Genomic DNA, 16,184 nt, shown 5'->3' with positions numbered 1-16,184 from the left:
AGGGAGTACAGAATTTTTAAAAATGCATGATGCTTTTTGATTGTTAGATGACACAGTGAATCGAAGTACATTATCCTTAATAGAAATACGTGTTTCCACATTAGCACAAGATCTACAATCTAATCAGTGCTTTGGCTAGGAACAGGAACTTACTGATAGATGAAGCCCGTTGATACATACGCTTTGGTACATTATGCATAAACTTACATGCCTAGTTCGTAAGAAACAAGATCAACGTATCCATCGAGTTTAAACATTTGTAACCTGTATTGGTTGACTAGGAACTCTAGGACTGGATGTAGCTAAGAAGTTACCAGCTAAATCTATGTGAACATTTAGGTACCTAAAACAAACCAGAGGAGAAGGAGTGTTGCTACACATGTATCCCAACTAGAAGAAAGATTGTCCGCACATATTACAAAATGATCCCATCCTCCTACACACATAAAAAGTTATAGTTAATCATAAATGTTAGCAATTCTTTCTACAAAAGAATACATTTCGTGAGGTTACTTGTAAATTTCAGTTTTCTAATGATAATGCAACATGTAATTCTCTTGTGCTGTCTCTCTCCTCTCAGGTCTACCTATTATGGAAGTGAGGATAGACATCTCACGGCAGCAAGTAGAGAAGATCTTTGGTTTGGAGGAATATTGGTGCCATTGTGTGGCCTGGAGCTCCTCTGGTACCTCCAAAAGTCAGAAGGCATTTATTCGTATTGCATGTATGTATGGTTATTTCTCCTGACATTTCAACATCATATAGTGAAATATTTAAGATCATATTTAATGAACAGTTGTAAATAAACATTTCTTCCTGAAACTTCACATGAAAGTTGAATATTTCAACTCCCTGATCTCAAGGTTCTGCAGAATACATTAGTAATGTGAGAGTTTTTTGTGAAAATCTTCTCACTGATTTAAGTATTGGTTTGCCATTTATAATTCATAGTGGTGCCAGGGAGACTGATCATTCTTTCATTAGTGAATAGACCAATGTTTTGGACCTGTCCATATAAGGCTATGTTTTGCCACTTTTTAAGGTTTAAGGTCCTTGAGCGCCCAACTTTCTGCATGAAACCAAGTTACAGACCTCAAAGTGCCAACATGGCGCCTGGGTGTCCACCCCTGGTGTGTAGTACAAACATTTACATCTACACTCACTTATATGCACACACCCATATATACTCCTACATACTCGCACACATACATATACATACATGAATACACACACATACATCACACAGCTGGGCAGAGACAGTTTATTTTCTCATACCCAGTACCACATGGCTTCCATCTGACAAGACACCAAACATCATTGCATCCATCTTGTTTAATCTAAATATATACATATATATGTAATCGCCTTGCACCCATCCTGTTTAATCTACATTTATAGAAATGTATTCAGAATAAACAGGATGGGTGCAAGGTGTTTGAGGATTTCCCAGACACAACTCATGTGGTGCTGCTGCCGCCATATGTCTCCTACTAGCTCTTCATTATCTTCCCCCTTATTTTTCACTCTCACCATTATCTCTCCCCTATTTCTTTGTTTCCATTTTCTTATTATCTCTCCTTTTTCTACCCCTCGACTTTCTCCGCATCTCTTACCTTTCTTAATTCATGTGATGGGAGCGTGAGGTCTGTTCCTTCAGACCTCTGTGTCAGTGCTCCATCGCCGTGTGACACCATATCTCGGCACTCGGCACGCTTCACATGTAGTGCAAAAGAGGTCTGTATAAACAGACCTTGTGACTGGACGACCTGTAGCCCGGCTGGGAACTCCCACCAAACTGTGCTTCCTTTTGCCGACACACCAGAGGTTAACCCCTTCAGCGCAAGACAGAACGGCGTTGTAGAGAGAAGAGGGATGAGGCTGCAGTCGTGTTGGTGTTGTGGCTAGCCGTAGCTTAGCATATTGAGTGCATGTATTGTCCTGAAATGAACAGTGACTTACTATAGCAGCCCGCCCCACGCATCAGACAGAACCAATGTTGAGGTGAGAACAGAACTGACTTTATTAGACATACATCCAGGTATTTATACACAGCAAATGTAATTAACATACAATGAAACAGAAATACACTCAGGTCCAGCAAGGGGAATACACAAACAAACAATACATTGGTATAATAGGATTATTCTCCTGGCAAGTGACTCTGGGACCGCTGCGGAGACATAAAACATGCCACTCCGGGTCCCCCAAGGGGGCTCGCCCACAACCAGGGTGTTTTTTGATAGCTCAGACAACCTGGCCACGTGCCACAAACGGGGCCTTGATGTGCCCGTTGTGGCAAGCGTGTCATAGGTAACCATGGCTGGTTTAAAAGCAATGGTTTAAATGGCATATAAAGGTGAGAGCAGTGTGCCATATGCATAGTTCAACGTTTCCAGTTAAACGGAAGTTATTTCGAGTTATTCTGGGGCCAAACTGTTTTTTCCCATGAGTGTAAATTTATGTCAATCCATTTTTTACTATCTAAGGTTCTATAGTTAATGACTACACCGTTCCCAGCCAATCGATGGGATCTAGTCGGACGAGTACAGGATGCGGTGGAAAATATTTAAACATCTCAGCTATTGGCTAATCTGCTAAACAGCAGTCTGTAGAAGGCATGATAATCTCATTAGCATACCATAATAATATGTGATTGCTAATTGGCATATCATAGTGACACAGGATTACTCATTTATAAGCACTATTAGCTAAAACTTCTTTGCTAATATGTGTGGGTTTTATTGTTTATTGTGTATAATAGAATATATTCAATGTTTTGTGTGAAGTGCTGCAGTCCGACTATACTAATACAGTAAAGTAATAGGAATGCTGTACATTATTGACTAAAACAAAACAGGTTTTTTTGGCAATATAGATTTATGACATCTATCTATATAGCCCAGTAAATTCTAGGACAGAGTAATACAAGAAGCAGAGAACATTACATTGCATTTTAATTACAGACCTCCAACAGATTCCAATATCGTTATTATAATAAGTGAGAGTGAAAATCGACAATAACATTAGCATAAATAAGGACACACTGGTACAGAAGAAGAGGGCACTGCTCTTACAAGCTTACAGTCTATTAGAGAAGTGTTGAGTGTCTTGGAGGCATGGACCTGCAGCTAGTAAACCAAGGGTCTGTACACGTATTTCATACCTTTTAGTTGTGCCAGCATGTTTGTAGGCCCCTAAAAACCTTCTTCAGATGTAATGGTTAGGCTACGATGGATTGCATCCCCATTCCTCCCGTAGAAAGATATTAAAAGTGATGAGAGAGACGGGCGACATGGACCCCAATTCTGGCACAAGACCATTGCAATTTATTACTGTTATTCACGTGTGTACTTAATATCACATTAAAAGTTCCTCTGTAAAATATGCAGAACAATCAAAGCTGGAGTACTGAAGAGCTAATGCAGAAGTAGCATTTTTTCAAGGCCACATAAGGTCTTCCTCAGGATGCTATCAGCAAGTATCCTGACATGGATTTACGTAGCTATCCAATTAAAAATGTTTAAGTGCAAATTATCACAGTATTATAACATCAATTATCGAAACACTTAAAAGGAAATTAACATGCACTAATGCCATTAACTGCAAAAAAAAATACATTAGAGCAATATTATGGACAGCAGCGACAGGAAATAAAATTTGGGAACAACTAGCTGAACAGGGCAGTGACTCTCATAACTCACCTATCTTTTATATTGTTATTGAATTACAAATTGCTCTACGAACTACAAGTTTCAAGTGCAAAGACCCTTCAACAATATTGGGTGGTATGATGAGGGGAAGAGTAGGTGATGACATTACCTTACCTGAAGATCCAGGTTAACAGGTTCCGGCCGTTTATAGCCTGGACCTTCCAAGTGTGTTTTGCTCAGGACCCTAAAATACATAATTAGACATCTGGAAATGTGGAATATGTTTATGTCTCTAATGCTAGATACTTGTTTTTGAGCAAAAAAAAATGTTTTTCAGTAAAATGTTTTTCAGGTCCAACGTCAGATGTTCCTATTGGCGTAATACCATTATTCCCATGATAAAAGTTGTACGCTAACAACAATTGTAGTTCCAAGAGTGGCTAAACCTTAATTATTATAATCTTAATGTGAAACTTGACAAACACCAGCTGGAGACTCCCACACTGACCACTTCTTTATAACTGATAAACGGTAAAAGATTAACACTTATATTCTTCATCGACAGAAAAGCGTTTCACTAAGACATTCTCATCCATTGGAGACGTAAACCACCCCTGCGCCACAGAACAGGGGGCAACATACATGCCAACATCCAATTTGTTACAGTACAACATACACGGTCTCGCAATCCATTGCACGTAATGCATTCAGTTCTAAGCTTTTTAAAATGAAGAAGAGTCATTCTTCTTCCTTTAACCACTGTGTTTGTGCATAATTCTCCCACCCATTTCAATGGCTCCTGAGAGATAAAGAAGTAAGGACTATTGTTTTTTTTTTTGACTGCAAATAATTATTTTGTTAAACCTTTTTTTTTTTTCGACTGAGACATCGTGCTTGAACGCAGGGGAGAAAGAGCACACAAAGAAAAAGGCATAGTGTAATACAGAGTAAAATAATTAAACTATTTAACGTGTCAAATTGCTGTGAGTGAGCATTTGACACTTCGGATCCTCGAATTCTTGTATAATGTATCACGCTGTTTTGTTTCCTACTTTACTCGGTATACATTCTCTTTTTTTATATACCGGTAATTCTGTTGGGATGTAACTAATGCTATTGAGAAGACAGATGCTTCTTTGGGGATCATTACTTTTATATTTTATGCCATGCTGTTGCTATTTAACTCTTTAAAGACAAAGGCATACTTTTCCTTATACTACAATATGTTATAATAGGTTATAATTTCTCTCTTTCACATTTAAAGTTACCCTCGCAAATTCTATATTGTAAAAAAAATTTTTTGGGGGACAAGTAGTGCTTTCTTTTGAAACCACATTCATACATATAAAAGAAAAATGAGTGAAATGGCACTTACAGGCAAATATTAGAAGGTTCACATCACTGCGTACAAGCTATATTTTTTGAGATTTGCTATGCTGGGATTGCAGCCTTAATTGCACTCAAAGATTCCAAAACCGCCCCACAAAAGTGTATGTTTCTAAAATGCAGACAACCTGGGCTATTTCATAAGGGTCATTATAGCACTTTCAGGCAGCCATTTCCACAGCAAACTCCTTTTAGTGGCAAAAAATATACATTTTTCACATACTCTTTGCAATTTTGCTTAGGTGCGAACTGCTAAAAAAAAAAATTATTGGGTTAGGTTAATTTGCTTCATGAAAAATATCTTGAAAACTACAAAATTGTTTAAAGAATTAAATAACAAAGATTTTATTAATTTTTGTGATGATATAAAATGTTTTTTTTTTTGCCCACTTAATAAATTTTCAGCCATTACTCACACTGAAATCAGCATTTAATTAACATTCTGAGATTGCCCAAGAGCTTCCTTTCAAATCATCTAATTGGTTGCTCAGTTTTGTTCTGATTTTCTTTGACAATTAAACGGCGTGAAGTACCTGTGGATGTCACTGGTTTCTCTATGTATCTATCTAACAGGGATCACCAATATGTTCCATATTCAAATTTGTACAAGTGCATTTGAAAAAAGGGTACCTGTAAGGACTAGCCAAGAGCCTATAGTCAAAGCGGCTAGCGGTTCTAAGTGTAGCAAAGGTTGTAAGAATATAGCCATATACTCAGGTTAAACAAATATCTAGACTGAGTTCTAAGACATATAAAATACATTTAAAATACAGTGAGGGGATTCACACATGCATGGGACAGGCATACAGTTATTCTGGCCTAGGGTGGCGGTCCCCTGCTGCAAAACCAGGAGATCATCTTCTTGCATGATCAGACCACCCAATGTGCTCAATGGGCCAGGTACAGGGCAGATCTCTGATCTACCTTCTTGCCCGTTTATAGTATGGAGGCTCTGAGATGTCATAGTCCGATGCCCTGTATTGAAGATGGTGGCCATGGAGGGCAGCAGCTGGGGTGCTGTCTGGGTTAGGCGTGGGGCAGTGCCAAAGGTAAAAGTACTGCTGCTAAAGAAGTGAGGCAATATGTGGCTTGTTTTCAATATGCATGTATTTTAGGTGGAGCACATATACACTACCATAACTGTAACTATAAGATTTATATGCAGCAAGGGTGAACTGTCCCTTTAAACACGTTTGGATGGTGGTGGACAAGCTGGCTGTATTATTATGATTTATAGCACTGTCATAATCCGCAGAACTGTACAATGGGTAGATAAGACATAACAAGTAGTGCATAAAATGAGACTTAGAGAAACAAAAGGTAATGAGAGCCCTGCACCAAGAAGCTTACAATCTAGAGGTTGTAGCGTGGCGTGAGCCAAGATGTGCACCAGCCACACCATGGACCTGTTTGCTGCAGCATCTTTCCCTCCAGAAACAGAGATACTTGCTTCCACCTTTCTAAAAGACCCAATACTAGTAGGAGGCTTTTTCGGTTTAAGCTCATGTCCTTCCCCTCCTGACGAAGCAAGGTATCGGGTTCAAACCTATAAAACAGCATGCTCGGCATTATTATGGGAGATGCTTAAGTTGTCCGGATATAAGACAAGGTAAAAAAATGGAGCTAAAAAAAAATATAAAATTCAGATAGACTGAAAGGTTAGTATACGGCATTGAATTCTATATTATTTGTTATGGAAAAGCAGAAAAGCTAACAATACATGCGAATCTGGAATCAGGGAATGTTATATAAAATCACTGCATGGGTCTAAGTTGTAACATGCTTGAAATTCTTCCAATGACATTATCTCGCCGTGCTGATAGATTAACTGTATGTTTCACAAACCCATGGTACGAATGATCTGAAGCCTTCATGAGTCTGCATTACATTATGTGTAGGAGTTGCATTGCGTAATGGGGGTTAGGGTTACCCGTACTCCTATGTAAGCATGGATTCCTTCGTGATGTATTATTAACAATAACAACATTTTAGAAGAACAGTGTAGTGTTTCTCGTGTGCTAGGCAATGTAATGTATACAAAGGCACCATTAGATGATTTATGCATGAGCACGCACTGAGCGCTGTGTATTTTATATATCTGAAGGTCACTCATTGTGACAGCTTTTCTTTGGGTCCCCTATAGTATAACTATACATTATGCATTATTTTGCCATACAGTGACTATTTGGAGATTAGGTTTTCAATTGTGATTCTTAGATTTTATTACCGCTTCAGTACAAACAGACATTTGTCCAATTTTATCACATTTTCAGCCCGACACTTTTATTTTATTTAATGTTTTATGTTTCTGCACTTACAGGTTAGTTGTCACTCGATATTGTGTGTGCTTATTATTTCTGTTTATTGTAGCTTAGACTCTTTGCTCTGCATTTTATATTAAAACCCCGTTTGCTACTTAACTGTGAAAAAAGATTATTGCATAAAAGAAAAAAAAGGTTATGTATGGAACTTGGCAGGTTCATAGGCATTCGGAGAGAGAGAGAAAAGAATCAGAACATTTCCTTACTAGTTTTTGAGTCACACAATATCAGAGAAAAGGCTGGGGTTTTTTTTCTTTACATAATCCCAGATTTGCATGTTTTCATAGCGCAAAATGGGCCGAACGAAACATATGCAAAATCCCAATATAAAGCACTTTTATGTGATTTTTTATATCTTTTCTTTTCATGGACGTTTTTGAAAAACATGGTAGGTTTATAAGTCTGAGGATTGTGCTAGTGTTATCCTAATGTAATATATGCAGCAGGTCCTTGTGGATTCTGTTTACAGAATTATTGCTATTCATATGTTAAGGTCACCTTTAAGATGTGTCTTGGCTAGCTACGTTCCATATGAGCCATAAATAAATATAAATCTAATGTTGGTTGTGGTATTAAGACAGTATTACTTAGCTGGATTATTCAAACCGTGTCTGGGTTCTCATAATCCTGACATCCCATAGATAAGGAAAATATACAAGTTTCACCTGCATGAGTGATGATTTAGGAACATTGAGGCACATGGCACCTGATGACGCCAGTGCAGCCCATTGCTAGATTGCATGGCTACTTTTATTCTTACACGCTACTTTTTTCTGCTTAGGCACATCCAGCCACTGACCACACGCTGCATGTAGAGTGGTATGTGGAGTATGTGCTGATGTCAGCCAATTTGCTGGTCTTTCTATATATATATATATATATATATATATATATATATATAGTATATCAGGTGGTCTGAATCTGTGTTTTGTTTATGTTTGAATAAAGAAATACATGCTGTTCTATGAGAAACTGCTATGTAACTCACCCCCAATGCCCAACTGTTTCTAAATATCTGTTTTGAGTTTCATGTCAAGGATATACAATGTACAAAGGGTTTTAAAATGCCATATACGCCGGTCAGCCATAACATTATGACCGCTGATATTATATTAGGCAGCAGGTGAACATTTCGTCCTCAAAGTTAAATGGGTTAGAAGCAGGCAAAAGTGTAAGGACCTGAGCGACTTTGACAAGGGCCAAAGTGTGATGGTTAGATGTCTGGGTCAGAGCATCTCCAAAACTGCAGCTTTTGTGGGATCCGCAGTGGTCAGTGTTGAACATAACTTTTATTAGGTTGGTGTTCTTCCAACCTAGTAGTCCTATGGCAAACACAGCAGGGGACAGTAACATGTTTATTGGGGTCGCTGCCCTATGCTTGATCCAGGGAAGGGCCCCCAGCTGTCCCCCAGATTTATTATGGTGATGAGGTGCTCCTCCCTTGCCATAGATATAATTATTGCAGAGCACTGGAATATGAAATCTCTGTTAAATGGTCCTTAAGTGTTGCCACACACCAGGGTGGCCAAACCTAAAATGGGTAGACTGCTAATAAAGCAACTCAAAGTCTGCTGCCCCCACCACCTTGGACTTGCCATCCTTGGCCTATCTGGCTTAGGCAAGAATAGCCCATGTAGAAGAATATCTGAAAATTAAACTGAGCTTGTACAGGAGATCAATTTGATGAGGAGATGGAGTGCAGTTTAATGGGTGATAAGAGCACACATCTCTGCTTGGACGAATGTGTTTCCTTAAAGCTCCAATGTTTTTTTCTCAGAACCCAATGCAATGACTGCTTTTCACTGGTAAATGTGTAAACGAGGTTAAATCACGACACACCATTTGTAATAATTTTACATTTGTATCACCGATATTCAAAAACTGTTCTCAATTGTTATATCTCAATGATAAACGAATGGTGTTGTGTGATTCTCATTTTCAAATTCAGAGTTTCCCCAGGAATATTATATTATATCTCTAATATTAGTTTTATTAGGATTTTACACATGCCTTTTGTATGTGTGCCCACGGATACTTTGGATGTAAACCCTGTAGAAAGTGTTGGGCTTAACTGAGCGTGGTCCATGTGCTCTATTGTACTATGACCTTAAGCCACGTTTCAGTGTCTGTCTCCACGACATCACGAATCTACGAGTCAGTAGAAATATTCCTTTGCAGTCTCCAGCGTGACCGATTTACTAAATATGACCCACAATCACACTTATTTTCCTTTTATCTGAAAGTGAGAACATTTCTAGTTGGAGTACCCAGAATATTTTGTTACTATGGAGACATTAAAATGACTTTCAAATGTTTATGCTTGTCTGATGCATATAAAAATAGCATCAATCACTACTGTTGTTGTGCAGGTCTTTTTGATATGAAGAAGTTAATCTTTCCAGAAAGATGATTAACCTAAATCGGATATTTACCTACTACCTGTCACGAACAGACAAGCTGATTTGTAATTAACTTTTTCACTGCCAAGGCCTTTCATTGTATCAGGGAAATGATTCATTTTGAAACTCCTTCATGCATTAAGCCATGGACAATCCTGGTTCAGAACCACAATATTTCTGTGTACCGATACACATTATTTTATTCATTCATTAATCCCACATTGGTACTGGTATGCTAGTCAGAGAAACCCTTTCTCCTCTGAGAAGGGTAGAGTTGGCCCTGTATAATGCGCCGTTATAGATATCAATATATGGTGTTTATCCAGTAAAGCTAGAATTTGCAGGAGACCTGAGCATTACTTTAGTATGCATTATAAAGGCCAAAACCTAGTGAGCTTCGAACGCAAGAAGAGATTGTTTGGTCCTGTATAATGTATACATCAAGTTCTCGAGACTTATTGAACTATACATTATGAAGGGCTAGCACAGACCTTCTGCGGGAGAAACTTGTTGGAGATGGCCATTCGTAATGCATGGTAAAGCTGGGGAGCTCATACCACAACTCTTCTGAGAAGTCCCTCTTTGGTGAATAGACCCCATGGATCTCACCATTGATTATAAGCATACCTGACAACTTCTGGGCAGGATTGCCCCCTGACATCGGCGGCCAGTCCCGCTGATGTCAGGGGCGTTCCCGCTGATGTCTGAGGCGTTTCTGCTGACATCGCGGGAAACACCCCCATTTAAAGGGGAAGTGGGCGAGGAGTGCGGACTGTCAAGACCGCAACCCGGAGAATTCGGTTGTTGATCCGGAGAACCAGAGAAGCAGTGCTTCTCCCAGAGTTCTCTGGGTCAAACCCGGCAAGTTCCCAGGTATGCTTATGAGGGGCCAAATGTCCTGGGTCCCTCTCACAAAAAAAAGAGCAGAGCTGACACCGCATGATGCATAGTTACGGTTCTGAGATGAGTCACTCTAGATCTAGAATAATCTACAAATCTCAGTTTAGTTAATTACCTCAGGTCTGTTTTCTCTAAGCATATCTTTCCTAGCTGAATCAGATGAGGAGCATTTGTATAAATTAGTAGAACTTTCCATTAGATTAATCTATTTTAGGTTACAAATCCAAATTCAGCAGATGTTCTTGAATGATGAGTGCATGCCGATTATATATGTGTATATAATAATTCATTTTTATATGGCGCCACAAAACTGTTTGGAGCACATTTACCATAAAAAAGGCGAGTTACACTAAGTGTTTGACCAATAGCTTCTTATTAATCCAATCAATTAATGTTTACTGATATCCTGCGTTTTTGATCCAATCAATTTTTACGGCTTTGGCCAATCATTGAATTATTTATATTTCGACATTCATTTTAAAATTGTTGCCGGACAGCGACATGAATAGTTCACGCAGCTCCTTGCCTTATGCAATCTGCATGCAAATTCATTTGTGCTCGGGGTTAATGGCATTCTAAATACGCTGCGTTTCTGGATTATTCACTAACTAGTGGATTGTACGAATATTAAATTGAGACAATCATCTCCCTGCTTTCACTATAGACTCCTTTAGATAAAACCTACCATGATTGACCTTTCTTTATGCGTAGTTAATACGGTATCATGTTTGCTTTTTTTGTTTTTGTAGCAAATGAGCCATAATGTCCACATTGCTTCACGTTGATAAATATCATTAAAGCTTCTCTAAGAAAAATAGTATTTGGGTATTTAAATTGTCTAAAGGGTTCCTGACAGCACCTGTGGCTCTGGTGTTTGAATGCTCTAAGCATTAAAAAATTAAGCAAACATTTCATTCCCCCATAACATGCTTGTCAGGTTCTTTTTATATCATTAGAACAAACATGACAAGACAGGTGAACCAGGAGGTAGCCTGTGTTATGACTGAACTGCTACATTTTGCCATGGGGTGCTAATATAGCGGTGCTATGGAGGGACGGCCTAGTGAATGGCTGTCACTAGAATTCCAGTCGTGCTTTTTTACAGGAAGCCAGAAAACGGCAGGGAGAACAAAATATATAGATGATAGGGCTAAATGTATCTGGAATCCTGTTTTAAACCTGTGTACCCCAAGGGGAGAGGAAAGGGCACCCTGGCACTATGCATACATCAATGTCTGTCACGCTTTATCACTGTCTGACAGTAACGCGTGCTTATACAGAGTTGGCAGATACCGTAGCAGGATAAAGACGGTACGGCTCCTCTATGCTGCCTATGACTTTACAACGTCATCTTATTGCAACAACCACAAAATGGTTAATGGAAATCTAGCATTATCATATGAAATAGCCAGTGAGGGATATGTCCCTTCCATAGCTTGGAACTGTGAGGAATGTGTGCAGAATAATCAACAAAAAAGAAAATTAAAATTGGATATTTTGGTGCATTTGCCCCATGCAGTTTCCATGCAACAATCAAAGAGACTTTGCTAAGTAATCCCTCTAGTCTGTCTCTAAGGTTTTCCTTTGTACCTTTGGAGTTCATAGATTTCTCCAGTCTTTGCTGTGCAAATTTACAGCCGTGTTCAGTGTGAGTTATGCTGTTCCTTTCTAACGCACCCTCCTCACATTTGCTTCTCTGTTCATTCCTTGCTCTCACAACTGCTCTGGGGATTGTTCTTTTCTCAGACCTCAGGAAGAATTTTGAGCAAGAGCCAGCGTCCAGAGAAGTGTCATTGAATCAAGAGGTGATGCTGTTGTGTCAACCACCTGAGGGAATTCCTCCTGCAGAGGTGAGTGCCACCAAAATGTCACTATCCATTACTCCGCTACTTTGTTCGGTTTAACATAACTAGACAGGGAAGGGACTATGTTAAAGAGGTTCCAGGAATAAACGCATTCTAATGTAGAAGAACAGCAACTATTGTACATAAATCTAGAAATAACCCATTGACCCATTTGTTAACAGAGGTGAATAGTGTTGTTGGCCAAAGAGCTTCGATTGTTACTGCTCCTAAACTGCCCTTCGAGAAACTGGATCATCAACCCAATGTGACCCAACTGAAAATAAACTCAAAACTACTGTCCGTTGGCTTACACAATAGGGGATTTAAATGGTGTAGTTACAAAAGGCCCCCTTTGTTCCACGCACCTCATGTGGCTCCATACCTGGAGGTTTAATGGAAAGAGAAGGCAAGAAAGGTATTTAGTGCATATACCAGCCACCATAATTCTTTAGACACAGGCCTCTTTTCTAATTACACCCCTAAACATCTAGCGAATCCCATAGAATACTAAAATGAGCCGGTTGGTTCCCATATGCTATCACATTGTATATTTCTATGTTATATACGGGAAGTTCCAGGTATGACCTGAAAAGCGGTGAGGAAAAACTGACCAGACAGGACATTATTCTATAGGAGTAAAGCATGTCCAGATCTTAGTAACTTTATACAAAATATGTTTTATTTTTTAGAGTTACTAAACCTCACACCTTTTCAGAATTCTACACTTTACTATTTTGTTTTACTCCTACCTGCAAGACTAGGAGTTTTATTTTCTGAAAACAATATAAAAAAGCCTTCGCTTTCAATGACATTTTTTCCTCTATAAAACTGCAATGCTGTTCATTTTTTTTAAAGGAGATAAAAGGCCCATGACGCACAAGAAATATAATTTAAAGAGCACAAGAAAAAAAATATGGATCTTTATGAATTTGTCTTGCCAGGGTCGCTAATGCAATGAGAAAAAGGAAAAAAAAGATCCAAGCACAAATATTCAATCAATGAAAATGATATTTTAGAGATAAATGATTAACCACTAGTGCCTCTGACCTCCATCTGACCAGCCTTAGGTAGCTAAAGAATTGGAAGGTGAAAATACAAGATATCTCTAGTAATGGAATTATGAGGCAGGTGAAATCACTATTTCCGCTCAAATGAAATCATAATCGTGGAAAACTATTTTTAAATCTTTTTCTTCTCATCTAACCAGCGTTAATACACTAGGTAAAACAGTTAAAGAATGTGATTTCTTTCTAGCAACACAAACAGCATGAAGCCAGATTGCATAAGAGGCAGAAAAAATAGAGCGAGGTTGTGTGTATATTTTTAGAATTAAAGGTTAAATGAGATCTGCAGAATTAAATGAGACAATTAGTCGCTTTTGCCAATGCAGTGAAGAAAAGTCAAAGGCATCAAGAAGGTCAGATTTACCCTTCAGGACATGTGCTGATCTGGCAAAGCCTTGTCCATTGTTGAAACAATAGTGTGTGTGAGCAGATTATTAGTGGGTTTGTGGGTACCGCCTGTACTTCTGTCTGCTTAATTCTGCAATCCTTCCTTTCTTGTCTCTGCATTTATCATTTTCTTCTCCACTGAAATCAGGTGGAATGGCTAAAGAATGAAGATATATTGGACCCCGAAGTTGACTCCAACCTCTACGTTGGTTCAGACCACAGCCTTATCCTGAGACAGGCTCGGCTAGCTGACACTGGGAATTACACTTGTGTGGCCAAAAATATAGTAGCCCGACGGAGAAGTAACTCAGCAGCCATTACAGTATTTGGTAAGAGTTGACATGGACGTTTTAGAGTGACTGCAGTGAATGATGCTTTCCCTAAACTTATTTAATAAGTCTTATACATTTTTACACAGTCCCTATGTACAAAGATACTGTATAAAACAGAACTATATGTCCCTGTGAAGCTACAAGCACATGTGGGTGTAACCTCCCTTTACATTAAATATGTTTCTTGTAACACAGTAAATGGAGGGTGGTCATCCTGGACTGACTGGTCACCCTGTAGCACGACATGCGGAAGGGGTTGGCAAAAAAGGAGTCGAAGTTGCACCAACCCCACACCCTTGAATGGTGGTGCCTTTTGTGAGGGGCAGAACCTCCAGAAAACAGCATGCACAACACTTTGCCCAGGTACTCTATTCTGCTAAGACACTTTGTACCTTGCAACATGTGCAAGTCATTTGCTATATCATTCTAAAGACTTGGGAACAGGGAGATGTTCTAGCCCTGGGGGAAAGTAAAATTGACTGAGAGATTGCTGTTCGTACAAACCCAAGCGTGCCACGAATATGCTGAGCTTTGTACAGTGAGCTAATGGACCGGTTTAATGAAAAATAGGATCAGAGTTAACTAAGCATCTTATAATAAAAAAGGAATGCAATGGGAAATAAGTATGTTTATTATTAAAGGGTAACACAGTAGAGATGGCTTTGCATCATGTAGCCATAGAAAAAGTAGACGTATTTCTATTGACAGATTGAGGGTTTGTCGTGTAGTAGGAAACCACAAAAAAGAAATTGGTATCGACAAGGGAGCATGGGTAGTAAACATGGTGCTCCCCAGCTATGTCAGAGATGCAACTCCCATAATGTTCAGCCAGCATTTACCTGAGTACAGGCTGACTAAGAATTGCGGAGGTTGGTTCCCTTTTCAAAGTAACAGTTATCCACAGTGTAAGACAAAGAAGTAGAATTGTTTTGTGCCATAAGGCAGAATTTTACGCTTATTTATCAGGTTTATGATGTGCTAAGGCTGTCTCTGCTCATGTTTTGTCTTTGGGGATTGTGGACACAGTGAGTGGCGGATGGGCTGAGTGGAGCTACTGGTCTGCGTGTTCCTCAGACTGCACCCACTGGAGAAGTAGGGAGTGTACCCAACCATCCCCACGGAATGGGGGTCAGCAGTGCCCAGGACATGACAATGAAACCCAAAACTGCACCAGTGAGCTCTGCATGCACAGTAAGTATTACTGTGAATATACCCTTGGCTGGATTGATATATTATGCTGCATCAACCTTCAGAGCTGCTCTCGTCTTGTTTGGACTTACTCATTGGCTGGTAGACACACAAATCAGAAAAACCAAGGTCATGACATTCCTGATCCTGCGAAGGGTTTACATTGTAGCTTTTAGCAGTGCTGCATGGTACCCACGTGCCACATCATGTGCCTACCTTGCTACATGGGTTACCCTGCCCTGACTACACAGCTTGATGCTACAGCCACCATTAGACTTTCTATGACACTGTTTTCCTCCTGCTTGGGAAGAGTTTTTTCCAGCCACATGAGCTGAGATTATCTACTACCAATGAGACTTGTACAACTGGTTTAGTCTCTATTAAGAGGTCCTTCTTTTAAGAGGACCTTGTCATCATAGCTATAAAGTGAGGAGGCCTCATTTTAAACAAATGTTTCATAATCATGATAACTTGTTGTGTAATAGCACATAGAATCTTAAATACCACTTTGTTTTCCACATTCTGGAATATATATATATATATATATATAGATGCTGTGTATATTTGTATGATAATTTAATCTCCAAAATTCTATCAATACCCAATATTCTGAGTCTATTAAATGTGCTTATATAGACTCAGGTATGACCTTCTTTTAGGAAAACAGAGATTTTTTTAAAAGAAGAATACTGGGTATTGATATAATTTTGGAG

At 39.1% G+C, this 16,184-nt stretch overlaps 1 protein-coding gene across 1 annotated transcript in view; it reads left to right on the top strand.

Annotated features, from left to right (window-relative positions):
* Positions 1-16,184, top strand: part of UNC5A (unc-5 netrin receptor A) — a 128,050-nt gene that overhangs the window by 91,092 nt on the left and 20,774 nt on the right. The window contains exons 3-7 of the mRNA XM_053461841.1: positions 581-724; positions 12,403-12,506; positions 14,100-14,280; positions 14,479-14,646; positions 15,310-15,474. Coding sequence (XP_053317816.1) covers positions 581-724; positions 12,403-12,506; positions 14,100-14,280; positions 14,479-14,646; positions 15,310-15,474 — 762 coding nt within the window. The remainder of the gene's footprint in view (positions 1-580; positions 725-12,402; positions 12,507-14,099; positions 14,281-14,478; positions 14,647-15,309; positions 15,475-16,184) is intronic.

Source organism: Spea bombifrons, chromosome 4 (assembly GCF_027358695.1).
Source record: "Spea bombifrons isolate aSpeBom1 chromosome 4, aSpeBom1.2.pri, whole genome shotgun sequence".
NCBI classification, from domain to species: Eukaryota; Metazoa; Chordata; class Amphibia; order Anura; family Pelobatidae; genus Spea; species Spea bombifrons.
This window is presented reverse-complemented; position numbering and strand designations above follow the sequence as displayed.